General features: G+C 48.5%; 1 protein-coding gene across 1 annotated transcript; it reads left to right on the top strand.

The window, feature by feature from the left end:
- The first annotated feature begins 10,546 nt into the window (after positions 1-10,546).
- LOC125525090 (Glucose-methanol-choline (GMC) oxidoreductase family protein) lies at positions 10,547-15,317 on the top strand. The gene is made up of 5 exons (XM_048690117.2): positions 10,547-11,002; positions 11,120-11,499; positions 11,665-11,980; positions 13,834-14,743; positions 14,856-15,317. Exons 1-5 carry the CDS (start codon positions 10,915-10,917, stop codon positions 14,935-14,937), a joined length of 1,776 nt encoding a protein of 591 aa, XP_048546074.2. The 5' UTR covers positions 10,547-10,914; the 3' UTR covers positions 14,938-15,317.
- Positions 15,318-15,703: the final 386 nt, after the last annotated feature.

The following is a 15,703-nucleotide window of genomic DNA, read 5'->3' as shown; positions in this document are numbered from 1 at the left end:
CCCCGAGCTAGGCGTTACACCGTAGGGTGTGACGCCTGCGTGGTGGGCGCTACACAAAAAGGTCAGGGGAGTGAAATAGTTTCACAGCCAGTTCATTCTGTGAATTGATTTCGTCCCGAGGTCAAAATTGTCAAATTTACCAAAATTAACAATCTTAGTAGAGAGCATCCCATAACAAAAAAAGTACAACTGTATTATAGATGCTCACAAGACGAGTAAAATGTTCATGGAGAAAGCTGCCATGATTTGAATACGCACGTCGCGTCTGCATGCATGGAAGTGGAGCAGTTGATCCGCACCACTTGGCATTGTTTTATCGGTTCAGAACTTTTTTTTGACCCGGAACAATTCATTCCATTACTAAACTGGCTCAGCAATGTCGCTGGCGACCAGAACAGAAACAAAGTCTGGGGCATACTCGATCCACGACAGATCAGCAGCTCCCGATCTGAAGCCAAAAGCAGCTAACTCATGTGCTACCTTATTACAATTTCGGTTACAGAAACTGAAACTAAATGATTCAAAGTTCAGATGGCAGATACTTCGCGTCTCCCGTAGGAGGACACCGATCAGCGCTCGTTCATATTCACCAGAATTGAGTGCATGGACAAGCAGTTGGGAATCAGACTCAAGAATCACCCTGTGGATGCCCAGTTCCGCACTTGCTTCAGTAGTTAGCACACATCCAAAGCTTCTGCATGTAGAGGCCCTGTAAGATGCTCAAGTGTGCTGGCCTTTGCTGCCAGAAATTCACCTTGGTCAGTACGAGCAACACACCCCCATGCTCCTCTCCCTGTGTCCGCATGATAGGATGCGTCAAAATTGACTCTAACGACATCAGGTGGGGGTCGCTTCCACGTAACCTTTTCCTGGGGAGGCACTTGTACAGGCTTCATAACACTTTTACTGAATTCATGAAGATACTGCCGGATAGTATAGCAGATATTGTCAGTGCACCTCATCGTCTCTCCTGCATTTACCTTGTTTCTCACTGACCACCATTCCCACAGTAGGATAAGGGAAGTATCTCGCTTACTATTATCCAAGCTCCATATGTGATCAAACACCTCTCCTGGCCCAGTGCACTCCAACAGAGCACTTCTTGTATCCTCTAGCTCCAATCCTCTCCAAACTTGCTTGACAGCTTTGCATTTTATGAACAGATGACCACCATCCTCATCCAGCCGGCCACACACTGGGCATCTTGTATCCAAGTCCACCCTTTTTCGTTTAATATTCATACGGAGGGGCAAGCTATTATGCGCAAACCTCCACAGAAAAATACGCACCTTCCCTGGCATCTCCAGGTTCCACAATCTTTGCCATTTATCCTCTCCCCTTCCCTGACTCAATGATGGGCCTGCATCATTGCCATTTCTTGCATCTCTTATCCGGATACCGACATGATACGCCCCTTTTACAGAGAATTTTCCTTTGGGGTCATAGTGCCATGCTACAAAATCGTCCATATCCGGTCGCACCGGGATAGCGAGGATATGCGACACATCATCTTCATTGAAAAGGTCCCTCACTAACTGCTCATCCCAGGTTTCCCTAACCGGGTCCATTAGTTCAGAAACATGTGTGATAACTGTGTTCCCTCTTACTGATGTTGGCTTTCTAGTATCTCCTCGAGGAATCCACGGATCCTCCCACACTTTGATGTTATCACCCGACCCCACCCGCCAAACAATTCCTTCCTTGAGCAGATTAACCCCCTTCAGTATGCTTCTCCAGGTATAAGAAATACCCTCTCTTTCTGTCGCCTCAAGAAGAGAACAGTTTGGGTAGTAGCGAGCCTTCAGTACTTGCGCACATAGTGTATCCGGAGCCTCGAGTAATCGCCACCCCTGCCTAGACAACATGGCCAGATTAAAAATATGCAGATCTCTGAACCCAAGTCCTCCATCCTTCTTCGATTTCTTCATTCGTTCCCAGCTTATCCAATGACATCGGCTTTTATCTTGTTGGCTCCACCAGTACCGGGCAATAAGTGCGCTGATCTCTTCGCAAAGTTGCTTTGTGAGATCAAAACACGACATTGCGTACGTGGCTATCGCCTGAGCTACAGCCTTGATCAAGACCTCTTTCCCCGCCTTCGATAGCAGCTTTTCCTTCCACCCTTGAATCCTTTGCCAAATCTTCTGTTTCAAATATTCAAATTCCTTACTCCTGGATGCTCCAATGTGAACTGGCAGTCCCAGATATCGCTGATTAAAGGACTCTACTTCTATGCCAAGGCCAGCCAGGATAGCCCCCCGTGTGTTTACACTGGTTCCTTTACTAAACATGGCATTAGACTTCTCCTTATTAATCATTTGGCCGGATTGATCCTCATAAAGAGCTAAAATTTGCTGCAGTTTGGCTGCCCCCTCCACTGTTGCCTTCATAACAATTAGCGAATCGTCCGCAAAAAAAAGGTGGTTTATCTTTGGAGCTCCACGACATATCTGAACCCCCTGGATAGAGCCCTCCTGCTCCGCTTGGTACAACATAGCAGAGAAAGCCTCCGCACACATTATAAAGAGGTACGGTGATAACGGATCCCCTTGCCGGAGTCCTCTGCCTGGGGTGATCACTTCTGACAAACTCCTATTAATCTTTACCCTGTATGAAACTGATCTAACGCACTTCATAATCAGGTGCACCCACTGTTCAGCGAAACCCATTTTGATCATGACCCGTTCTAGAAAGCCCCACTCAACGCGGTCGTACGCTTTGCTCATATCAAGCTTCACCGCCACCAGTCCCTTGCGCCCTCCCTTCCGTTTATGCATCAGGTGAGTGATTTCATATGCCATGAGCACGTTATCGGTGATCATCCGACCGGGGACAAATGCTGACTGTGTTGGCGAGATGATTTCAGGCAGGATTACCTTGAGCCGATTTGCAAGTACCTTTGAGATCAACTTGTATAAAACATTACAAAGGCTTATAGGCCTAAACTCAGTGACCTTCTCTGGGTTTTTGACCTTGGGTATGAGCACAATAGTAGTTTCGTTCCATCCATTCAGCATCGGAGCACCATTCAGCACACCCAGCACTTCCTCCTTCACTTTTGGCCCGACCAGCTCCCAAAACCGCTTATAGAATATGGCCGGCATGCCATCCGGACCTGGTGCTTTCAAATCACCAATGGAATTTAGGGCCTCCTTTACTTCCTGTTCTGTGAATTCATGAGTTAGGCGAGAGTTCATATCGTGTGTGACCGAGGTGTGCATGTGGGACAGCACCTCGTCGTTGGCGATACCTGCAGAAGACATGAACAAACTTTTGTAGTAGTCAGTAATAATTTTTCCTATCTCCTCTTCTCCCTCCACTACCTCACCCCCTTCGTTTCTAAGCTTCTTTATCGTATTCACCCTCTTCCTCTCATTTGCATGGGCGTGGAAAAAGTCTGTATTTTTATCTCCCTTCTCCAACCAATTAACATGCGCCCTCTGCCTCCAATATAAATTGTACTGATCCTCCAACCTGCTGAGCTTAAATCGAAGAAGATGCTCCTGGTTTATTTTATGTTGACTAATACAGCCACGCCGACAGTTCTCAAGCTCCTTCTTTGCCTTCTTAATCCTTCCTTTTAGCTCACCCAACACCTCTCGATCCCACTTTGTGAGTTCTCCCCCCACCTTAGCCAGTCTATCCTTAACAAAAGCATCCCCCTCTACAAATGTTGCATTCCACGCCTCTTCCACCACCCGAGCACACTCCTCCTCCGTCAACCATCTTGCCTCAAACCTAAAACACCCATCACCTCTAGCACCTTCTCCCTCCTGCTGCATGCCATCCACCAGAAGTGTAACCGGCCTGTGGTCAGAGTGACGAGGATCCCCGTTTATTACTTTATACAGAGGGAACAACCCGCGCCAGTTATTGCATGCCACTGCCCGATCCAGCCTCTCCCTTGTATACCCTTCAACATCATGCCAATTGTTACGCCACGTATAGGGATCTCCTTCAAATCCTAAATCCTCGAGCCCGCACAACTCCAGTGTGGCACGAAAAGCATCCATACACCCCTGGGCCCAAGCCGGCCCTCCTTCCTTCTCATTTGCAAATAGGATTTCGTTAAAATAGCCCAAACATAGCCATGGTAGGTTCAGTTGCCCCTTCAATGACTTCAATGCCTTCCACGTATTTCCTTTCTCCCCCGCTTTGGACTCCCCATACAAGCCCGTCAACCGCCACTGCACTCCATTTTCCTCCATCACCACCGCATCTATAAAGTATTTATCCTTCCACCGTAGTCGTACATCCACTCCCCTTCGCCAAAAGAGAGCGAGCCCTCCCCGACGACCTTCCGGATCTTTCACCACCATGTTTGGCATACCAAGCTTCCACCTCAAATGCTCCATCTCCCTCTCATAGCTTTTAGTTTCAGAGAGAAAGAGCACATCAGGATCTTCTGCCTTCTGTAATTCCAAAAGGCTTCGAACTGCCGCGGGGTTCCCAAGCCCCCGACAGTTCCATGCTATAATTTTCATTTCTGCTCGCGGAGCTATTCTGACAGCCCCGCCTCATGGTTTTGAGTCATCTTCTCCTCTGTCCGAGCCCTCTTCTGACTATCTTCCTCCTCCTCAACAACATCCATGTCCATCCCTTGCCTCTTCTCTCCTACGACCACACCAAGACCCTGTTGGTTACCTATCCCCTCCTCCCTTTTCCTCCTCTTAAATCTGGACATTTGCTTCTTTACCTGCTCCTCCTTTTGTGAACTATGGACCAGCCCCTCACTTCTCCCCTCTCCCACATACACCTCTCCCTCCTTCGCTCCACTAGCTACTTTTGCTTTTTCAGTCATGACCATAGCTGCTTTGCCCGCCTCTGCAACCACTAGTTCACTCCCTCTATGACTTGTTACATTTGACGTATTCTCATAAGAGAGTTTCTTCCTGATTCCACCATCCCTGGCATTCTCTATAGTCATCGGCGGAGTGGACTTGAGCCGCCTAGTTACTTCTTGCTCAACCCCCTTCTTATCTCCCTTGTCTTTGATCGTCAGGTTGTTATTTTTCCGCCAAGAATCGCTATCGCTCCCAGATAAGCTCCTGTGTCCTCCCCCACTGAAACTCCTCCCACTCCCTCCGCTCCTGCTCCCTCCATAGCTTCTGCTATATGCCCATGAGCCCCGATTTCCTTCCGGGACTCTCTTAGGTATGAAAGCCTTCATCCATGCACCGTATTGGGCCACCTCCCCCTTCTTCAGCTTCGAACTACACTCATTTTCCACATGCCCCAGCCTCCCATAGGTATAACAAAAATCGGGCAGAAATTCGTACTCAAACCTACACCAAAGATCCACTTCTCTTCCCCAACCTGGCTCAGCAATCCTTCTCTTCTTCTCCTCCTCGCCTTCCTCCCTAGTGAACCCTCGCATTAGAGGTTGTTGAATGTCAATCCTGACTTTGACTCTTAAGAAGCTTCCTGCGGCCATCCCATCAGGTCCAATATCTACTTCCAACGTCTTCCCCATGAACCCGCCAATCGCTTCCCCCGCCTCACGACACATCATGCCAAGTGGTAGATCAAAGATCCTGACCCACACTGGTAGAAATTCATACTCCTTTAGGGTTTTGCTAGGTACAAAATCCTCCACAACCAGGAGACACTTTCCGAACTCCCATGGACCATCCTCCAAAGCCTTCCTTTTCCCCACTGGTTGATGGAAGGTGAACAGAAAAGTGTTCTCACCCATGTCTTTGCAATCCAATCCCTTCAGAGGGCACCAGACCCTGGCCAGTGCGTTCGCCAGGCCTTCCGCGTACGCCGGCTTGTCGGACATGAGTTTAGCAATCGCCTGCGGTTCCACCATTCCCACCTTGTTCCTTTCTCCCCAAACGATCTTCCTCCCCTTGCTCTCCATCTCCGACAACTTCAAGTTCTTCATCAGCCCCTCCACACGATCCATCCTACTCAAGGACTCCAATCTGAGCACGAGCCCTCGCACCAAAATCCAGGGCAGAAAACGTGGGGTACGATCGTGCGCCCTAGATCACCCGAAAGGCCTTTGGTGTGGGAAAGGAGGAGAAAGCAGATCTGGACTCAAATTGATCTACAAGGTTTGGGTTCCAGCGGCGGCACGGGCACAGAAAACCTAGAAGGAGATCGCCTCCTAATCTCCCGAGGAAAACCTAACCGTCACCCACGGGACGGACCAGACCTTCTGAACAGAGTTATCGGTTCAGAACTTTAGAAAGGCACGTTAGGATTATATTCCACTGTGGATGCTCAGTGATCTCTCTGCTAGTTCGACGTACGTCACGTAGATTTCCTCATACCGACAACCGACTGCAACGATCTGCAAGTTAGTTAGGTGGTTAGTTTATCCCTGTCCAAACTTCTTTAGGGCCGGGAGCTGATCGAACGAGTGGAGCAGAAGCAGAGCCAGGCGACGCCGGCCACCCCCGATCAAGGTCTACCCCGAACCTCAGGCCAACTCCACCGCACGACCCTATTCTGTTCGCCCCCGTTCGTTTGGAGTAAAAGGGACAAACGAGACGGTCCAGCGCGCGGGCGCAAACGGACTTTTGTCTGTTTTGTGTCTGCTTTCGAATCATCCATGGTCCAAGTTTGCGCCGGTTTTGGGGTGAAACGGACAACGCGTGGACGGGCGGGACGCGCGCGCTTGTCCTCCCTTGGCCCGCCTGTCGGTGGGAGAAACCAACCCCCCTCTCCCCCACGCCCATTTGGCGTCATTTCCCCCAAAAACTCCCACGTCCCTCCCGCCGCCTCCTCTCTCTCCCCCGTCCATGGCCGACGCCCCGCCGAGTTCCGGCGGCCTGGCCGTCGACCCGCCTGCAAAGGTGAAAAAAGAAGGCTCCAAGAAAGCCGCGGTCGGAGTGCACACCGGAGGAGATCGCCAACTTGGAGGCGGAATCGGCGAAGAGGAGGGAACGGAGAGCTGTCGTCAAGGTCAATGCCGCACCGGCCAAGATCGCCGCCCGGCGCGATGAGCTGGAGGCCGCGCGGCGCAAGGCCGCGGCCGACGAGAAGGAGGACCTCGTCAACAAAGCGCACGCCATCCTCATGCTTGGCATGGGCCGTCTGGCCAGGTTCCCTGGAGCGGCCGTTGGCCTGGCGAGAACAGGCTCGTCGGTCGCCCGGCCTACGCACTGCCAGTCGCCGACCTCGCGCACCACGCCCATGTCGCCCAGCTTTCCTCCGCCAAGGCACGATGGCCAGACCCGTTTCTTGGGGCCGCCGGATGAGGGCTTGTTCGCGCCGTCGACACCGCACACCGCGGCCGTCATCGACCTCAACGTCACGCCTGGGTCCAGCAGCGGCGTCCGTCCGTCCGTCGAGATGCAAAGAAAGCAGGCACGACCACCGTTCACGGGGGCCATGCCGGCCCCCCGCGTCTTGTTTGACGGAATGTCAACCCCAATGCCAACGGTCGACGACCCCTTCTACAACCAGTACCTGGAGGACGTGATCTTTGAGGGTGGGGCAAGACCAACTCCAAGGTTGATGACATACGTGATGCCTCATCCATGGCATTGCATGACACTTTGCATGGCATGATGTCTCAAAAGGATGTGAGGGACGAGAAGAAGCGGCAAAGCAAGGACGAGCAAATGAAGCAATACCTAGACCTTCAAAGAAAGAAGCTTGAGATGGAGGAGGCGGCCAAGAAAAGGAAGATCGACATGGAGGAGGCGGCCCGGCAAAGGCAGCTCGACATGGAAGAGGCCGCCCGGCAAAGGCAGCTCGACATCGAGGCCTACAACGTCAAGGCCAGGCAGAGGCAGCTCGACATCAAGGCCACCAATGCCGCCACCAAAGCGAAGGAGGTGGCCTTGCGATCATGAGCATGGACTTGTCGAAGATGAGCGACAAGAAGAGGGCCTGGTTCGAGGCCAAGCAGAAGGAGATGCTCGACACTGAAGGCCTGAACTAGGTCGTCTGATCGGCCGTGGCCGTTCTTTTTGGAGGCTGGCATGGGTGCCGCCCGCCCGCTGGGCTGCTGGCTGTGTGCCGGCGAGAAAACATTCATTTTGGTGGCCGGCTGTGTTGTCGGCCGCTGGCTGTGTTGCCGGCGAGGACAACTATTCATTTTCGAGGCTGGCTGTGTTGCCGGCCGCTGGCTGATGCCGGCGATGGACGTGTAGGCCGCTGGCTCTGTTGTCGGCATGATGAACCGGGGCCGCTGGCCTGAACTAGGGCTTGGCATTTGAAACATTGCTTCTGGTTTTTTAAATAGACGCGGACAGAATGGGGCAAATAGATGCGGCCGCGTGCTGGGCGCGCGGCCACTGCATTTCAAAACACGTCCGGATACGACCTCAAATCGCTATCCAAATGAACAGAATTCAGACAAACCGGACGTCCGTTTGGGGTCGCGTGGCCTCAGAGAAGAGAAGCCGCAACTCACATGGATGCGCTCGTGCTCGCACGCGCAAGAGGTTGAGGTGGTGTTTGTGGGGCTCAGGCTCCTGGCGCGGATGGCGGCATGCGTCCATCGCGTGGCGGGTGGTGGGGCGGCGGATGCAGCATGGGATCATCTCATCGAGCTGCTGAATGCGTGTGTCGGGGGGCGACAGTGCGATCTAGGCCGATGCACGCGCAGCCGCTGGATCGGCAAGGCGCGGGGGTTTCCTATGTCTTGCATTTTTTTTCCCATACCAGGTGGTAAAAAATCGACGGGAGTGGTTTCAGAAAGCTTCTACTATATGGACCGGTTCGGACCAGTTTTATAGGTTTCCTTGTGATTTCTTCTTCTTCTTCTTTGTTTCTACGTGCTTTCGTTGGTTTTTTGTCTTACCTTTTCTTTGTTTTTTTTCATTTTGCTTTTCTTCATTCTTTCGAATATTTGAATTTTTCAGTACATGTTGTACATTTTTTGTATGCATGCTGGACATTTTTTATATACACGTTGAACATTTTTCAAATACATGTTGAACATTGTCAAAGGCACATTAAACTTTTATATACATGTTGAACCTTGAAAGAGTTGTCAAAAGCACATTTAACATTTTAAAAATATGCAGTAAATATTTTATTAACACACATTGAACATTCTTCGAAAATGCCAAGAACATCTTTTTTTAAAACGTGTGAAACAAATTTAAGTGTTCAACATTTTATTAACACACATCGATCATTTTTCACAATTGGCATCACCATTTTTTTAAATGAGCTAAACATTTTTTAGTGTTATGAATATTTTTTAAATTGTCACAATTTTTTTCAAAGGTATGCAACTTTTCAAAAATTATGCGAGCAAATCTATGCATTATATAAATATTGTTTAAACATGTCAGGAACATAATTTCAAAATGCGTGAACAATTTAAAATGTGATAAACATTTTTTGATTTATATCAACATTTGTTATAAATTAGTTAAACATTTCTTAAATTACATGAATATTTTAAATATGCTGTAAACTCTTTGGAAAATTAAGTAAAGAGACTTTTACATATTCTGAAATATAAAAAAAATAAAAGGAAAAAAATGCAAAACAAAGCGCCAAAGAAGCGAACGAATTTATGGAGTTTGACTAGGCCGTGCCATTAAAAGGCGCTGTTTTAGGCGGGCGGTTCTACCATCTCGCAACAGGCTGGAGGGCGTTTGTTTGTCTCGCCCGCTGAGAGATTGTATGTTTGCTCGCGCCTCCTGCGCTTCCTAAATGTGCGAGACCCATAAACACACGTGTTAGGCATATGTCGTTTTTTTCTTTTTAAAATATTATAAATACATATTTACCATGCATTGAAAACAATTAACGCAGTGTAAAAACTTTTCTTTTTTTGCGGGTGAAGCAGTGTAAAAACTTTGGTTGTGCCATATGTAGAATACATATGTACCAGCCACAAAAAACATTTGCAAGTTTCAGAAAAATGCCCGTCACACTTCTAGAAATATATTTATACAATGTAAAAAGGAATTGTTAACATAAGTTACAAAAATTTTCGTACCATTAACAAAAGTAAAATTTAAATACATCTACCCATTTAAAAAATTGTCCATGACATTCTTAATTGTTTATGGAATGTAAAGAAATGATTGCATAATTAAAAGAATGTTTTGTACCTTCCCAAAAATTATTCATGACATTAGATAAAAAATTCTTCGTGGCATTTTAAAAAATGTTCATGGATTCCAAAAATATGCTCGTGACATTTAAAGATAATGTTCGTATACTGTAAAAGAAAATTTCATACAATTTATAAAAAAATGTATCGTTCCGTACGAAAAGTTCATGGCATTGCAAAAATATGTTCTAACACTTAACTAATGTTGTGCATATTTAGAAAATATGGGTTGTGACATTTATGAAAAATGTTCAACGTGTATTACTGTTGAACATGTTCTAGGAAAGTTTAACCTGTATTAAAAAAATGTTCAACCTGTACCAAAAATGCTGACTGTGTATCAAAAACACTTGTATATGAAAATGTTCAATGTGTATTCAAATAAAAGAACCAATCAGTACTAAAAAATGTGGAATATGTATCTTAAATCCTGTATATGAAAGTTTTCAATGTGTATTGAAATAAAAGTCCGACCAGTGATAAATGTGTATTTGAAAACCTGTAAATAAAAATGCTCAACCTGTACTAAAAATGTTCAATATGTATTTAACACAGGAGAGGCTGTGAAAACAGCCAGTGCCGATCTCAAGATTCTTCCGGAGATCGGACCGCTAAGCTGAGCAATTCAGGCGGGACGAAGCTACGTCTTGCATTAAGCGACAAACAAGAAGACGTAGACCCTCCCACTGGAGAAGTCCACTTTTGTCCCGTTCTGTTTGAAGGCCCAACAGACTCGGAAGCAAGAGAACCCCGTAATCCGCAACTACGTTGGCCCACCCCATTTCCGTTTTCCCTCCATCTCCAACAGCTAAACCCCATTTCAGCTTCGTCTTCTCCGCTCGTCACACTCCCCGCCACCGTCTCCTCCCCACCCCACGGCCATGGCCGCCACCCCCACACCCCTCCTCCTCCTCGCCCTCCCCCTCCTCTTCGCCGCCCTCGCCGCGGCCCAGCCCCGCCCCTTCGGAGGTAACTCACCAACCAAACCCGCGCGCCTGGGAGCAGGATCGCGCCCCGATTAGGCCGGGGTTAGCCGAGATTCGCGAGATCTGTCCGAGGGCGTCTGACTCGTGTGCTCTTCCGCAGGGGTGCCGCCGGGGTACGCGCGGTACGTGTCGGACGCGACGGCGACAGCGGAGGCGGAGGAGTACGACTACATCGTGGTGGGGGGCGGCGCGGCGGGGTGCCCGCTGGCGGCCACGCTCGCGGGGCCCGGCGGGGGCCGCGTGCTGCTGCTCGAGCGCGGCGGCGCGCCCGCCGAGTTCCCGGCGCTCGCCACGGCCGGCGGCTTCGTCAGGACGCTCGCGCTCGCCGACCCCTCGCCGGACTCCGACGCGCCCGCGCAGGCCTTCAGCTCCGAGGACGGCGTCCCCAACGTGCGCGCGCGGGTGCTCGGCGGCGGCACCGCCATCAACGCCGGCTTCTACTCCCGCGCGCACCCCGGCTGGTTCCACGGCCACGGGGAGGTCTGCTCCTCCAAATCCTCATTTTGTTTGAACTAGAAGGATTATTCAAAATTGAGTAGTAATAAAGCCCAATCATGATGTCTAAAACAAGAACATTCATCCCATAAGGATTATATGCATTGACACACTCTGAAAGTGATTTCTTTCCGATTATTGGAGATTCAGGGCGCCGAGGTGCCGGATTGGGACATGCGGCTGGTGAACTCATCGTATGAGTGGGTCGAGCAAGAGCTGACATTCCAGCCGGAGGTGCACGGGTGGCAGGCGGCGGTGAGGGCCGCGCTGCTGGAAGCTAATGTGACGCCGTGGAACGGCTTCACGGTGGAACATGTCACTGGCACAAAGATTGGTGCCACCACCTTCGATGCATCGGGACGCCGCCACAGCGCCGCGGACCTCCTTGCTTTCGCCCGCCCTGGCCGTCTCCATGTCGCTGTCCGTGCTGCCGTTACCCGCGTCATAATTAACCCTATCAATCCTGGTGAGTGATTTCTTATTCTACTTCTTGCTTGTTTGTCCACATAGTTCCACTTTAGAAATTTTGAATTTGTTTGTCATATTGCTGCATAGTGCATTTTGCCACAAAATTATGTCTGAAATGCCAATTTTGACGTGCCATAGCCCATAACCACATTAGTAAGTGGTATCCTCAATGCCTTGCATCAGTTTGGTTACCGTTTGTTTGATCATGCCAACTGTTTGAATGCTTGATTTCTAGGAAGAGCGAGCTGCTGTATAGGTAATGCATGATAATCATAATAACTATTGGACCTCCTGGACTCACATGATAGCAAGAGTCTAGACTAATGCCGATTTCTGAGCGGCAAGCCATGTGAAAATGCTGATGTGCACAACAGAGTGTGAACATACTTCTATTATTGTTTTGTTTGCTTGTTTCTGTATGAGATATGCTACTTGTGAGGGGCTGTACCTAGATTAGAATAGTAAAAGTTTTTTCCTAATTAATCCACTGTAGTAGCTTGGTAACTTAAGACCTTGTATGTTTCACACACAAAATAATCATTTTTGAGACTCGTGTGGAGAAACAAGTAGCACCTGTAGTGGACAACTAGATGTTCTGCAATTTTTCTTGTTCCAGTAATGTTTGAGTATCTGTTTACAAAATAACATTAGTACTGCTCTCATTTAGTTCTCATCAAAATGAACAGCCCTCTCTCGTGTTCCTGTTATGAGAATTGCTCCTTCAAGGATATGCCAGAATGACATATGTGTTCAATGTGAACAATTGGTGTTTTCCTCTTAGTTTTGGCCCCTAAATATTTTTCTCAAGCTCCACTGCCGCCTCCTATTGTCTTCAGTTTCCTCAGAGCCATCCTACATTCCTACTCTTAGTGGTGCCAATGCTTTTTGCCCCAAAGTCCCATTAAAATAATCACACAACCTTGTCCTGGTACAGCAAGTACCAGTACTTGAGCGTTTGCACAATTTTCCTCCAAAGTATTGCATAGAGCTCTAACTAACATTTTGAGACCTTATAGGTTTCACAAACAGAATATGCATTATCGAGACACTTGGATATATAAACTAGCAGCAGGTGTACTGGACAACTGGTTATTTTGTATCTTCTCTTGTTCAAGTAATTCCTGAGCATCGGTTAACAAAACAACCATAGTAGTCTTCTAATTCAACTCAGTTCAAAATTAACAGCCCTCTCTTGTGGTCCTGTTATAGCAATTGTTCCTTCAAGGATATGCCAGAATGACTTGTGTTGAATGCAAATAATTGGTGTTCTTACTCTTAGCTTTGCCCCATGAATATTTTTTCTTCAAGCTCCACCGCTGCCTCCTGTTGTCTTCAGTTTACTCAGAGCCATCCTACATTCCTACTCTTAGCGCCAGCGCTTTTTGCCTCATAGTACCACTAAAATGATCGCAGAACCTTGTTCTAATTAACATTTTGAGAGTGTGTATTATTTCTTTATTTTCCAAAGAGCCCACATAACTGCAGAAGTCGCCATGTTAATGATTTTGTTATTTCAGTTATGGATCCAAAAAGACCAATACATCATGCATTTCAGAAATATCAGAACATACCGAATTACCGATCACAACTTACTCTTTGTGTAACTGCCACTGCAAACTGAAACTTTTGTGGTATTTATTCATGTCACTTATGCTTGCTTAACATTTTGAGGAAAAAAGAAGCTTAATGGTACAATCTACTTGTACTAGATTAGCTCCTTTCCACATTAGCTACTATAGGAATTATCCTGAACCAATGGCGTTTCATGTTACCAGCACATACGGTTTTTTAGCTGTAAAAGTGTGTGCAAGTATGAGTAAACTTTGCCCTTTTTCTGTATTTCTTATCCAGATGCACGCCGTGGAAGGTCACGACCAGCAGTAGCAGCAGTTGGCGTCGTGTACCAGGACCGTCTTCTCCAGCAGCACCATGCCCTGCTGCGTCCGGGTGGGGAGGTCATACTTTCTGCAGGTACACTTGGAAGTCCCCAGTTGCTGCTTCTCAGTGGCGTTGGCCCTGCCAACGATCTTACGTCCCTCGGCATCCCTGTTTCCGTGGATGCCCCTGACGTTGGGAAGCACGTGTTCGACAACCCTCGCAACGGCATCTCCATCATCCCATCAGTCCCCATCGACCACTCCCTCATCCAGGTAGTCGGCATCCCTTCTGCCAACGGCACTGCCTCCTACCTCGAGGCTGCATCATACATCGTCCCCGTTTCTCCCATGCTGCGCCCCGCCGGTCCTTTCATCAGCCCGACTTCGCCGCTCTATGTCACCATGGCAACCATCATGGAGAAGGTCCCTGGCCCATTGTCCGAGGGCTCACTCTGGCTATCATCACCCAATCCCGTGGAGACCCCCTCAGTGCGCTTCAACTACTTCAGCCGCCCCGAGGACCTGGCGCAGTGCGTTGTCGGCGTGCGCCGCGTGGCGCAGGTGCTCCAGAGCAGGACGATGGACATATTCCGTTCGGCCGTAGGAACGTCGGGCCAGGGCAGGAGAGGGCGTGGTAGGAGGGACTTCAGGATCGTTGGGGCGACCCTGCCACTCGACTGGAGCACAAACAACACTTCTGTGGCGGATTTCTGCAGGCGAACCGTGGCCACGCTGTGGCATTACCATGGAGGGTGTGTGGTTGGAAGGGTGGTTGACAAGGATTTCCGGGTCATGGGCACGCAGTCGCTTCGCGTGGTGGATGGGTCGACGTTCAGTGTGACGCCAGGGACGAATCCTCAGGCCACGGTGATGATGATGGGCAGGTAATGAATTTGGGGACGTATATAGTTCTTCTGCTGTTCATTTTGAGCAATGTTATACTACTAACCTGAGATAGTAATTGACATGATTGCCTTGCGTACTGACATTTGACAGGTACATGGGGCTGAGGATGATCGCGGAGCGGCACAGCAGAAGGCTAGTGAACACATCATCATACAGTGAACTGCAGGAGTAACCCTCTTCCAGTGCTTGCGAACTGATCCAACACCTGGCAGCATTTCAGAGATATCCTGTGGAGTGTTGGGGTGCGCCGTATTACCGCTCCTGCATCCGGTGCAGAACTGCTACACTTTTTTGGCTAGCGAGATACAACGTGTATATATTGTACAGTGATAGCATATGCACGAGGAAGGAGATAGCATGACATGCCTGGATATCACAATTTTTCATGGCGCGAATAGCATTTGACGGTTACGATGCTCTACGGTGATTAGTTACTGACCATATACACGAGGATACAGCTATGCTGAGAGCCTATTTCTAGTGGATGTTACCTGTACTCTTATTTAACCTGAATAAAGCGTTTTCCTAACAGAGGACTGCCGAATTCATGACTTTGCTACTCTGGATACAATTTTACTTTCTACTCCAGCTATGTTTGTGCACCGTATTAATGCTCTTCTTCATCCAGCACATAACGCATTGCTACGTTTTTGGCAGCGATATATGCTGTGCATACATACTGTAGAGTATGTAAGGATCTGTATGTACTGCAAGATCTATATGGTCAGTAGCTATATGCTGTCAGGGAAACGCTTTGTTCTGTAGCAATTCATGCCATTTACGATGTTTTTACGAAGATTAGTTATTTTCTGTACACGGGGATACAACTATGCTGACAGTATATTTCATGCATGCTAATGGATGTTGCTTGTGCTTTTATAGTCTGAACAAAGCGTTTCCCTGACTGCCGAATTTCGTAAAGTTTTGGACTGGCTTTG

Source organism: Triticum urartu, chromosome 7A (assembly GCF_056163025.1).
Source record: "Triticum urartu cultivar PI428250 chromosome 7A, HENAU_Tu73, whole genome shotgun sequence".
NCBI lineage: Eukaryota > Viridiplantae > Streptophyta > Magnoliopsida > Poales > Poaceae > Triticum > Triticum urartu.
This window is presented reverse-complemented; position numbering and strand designations above follow the sequence as displayed.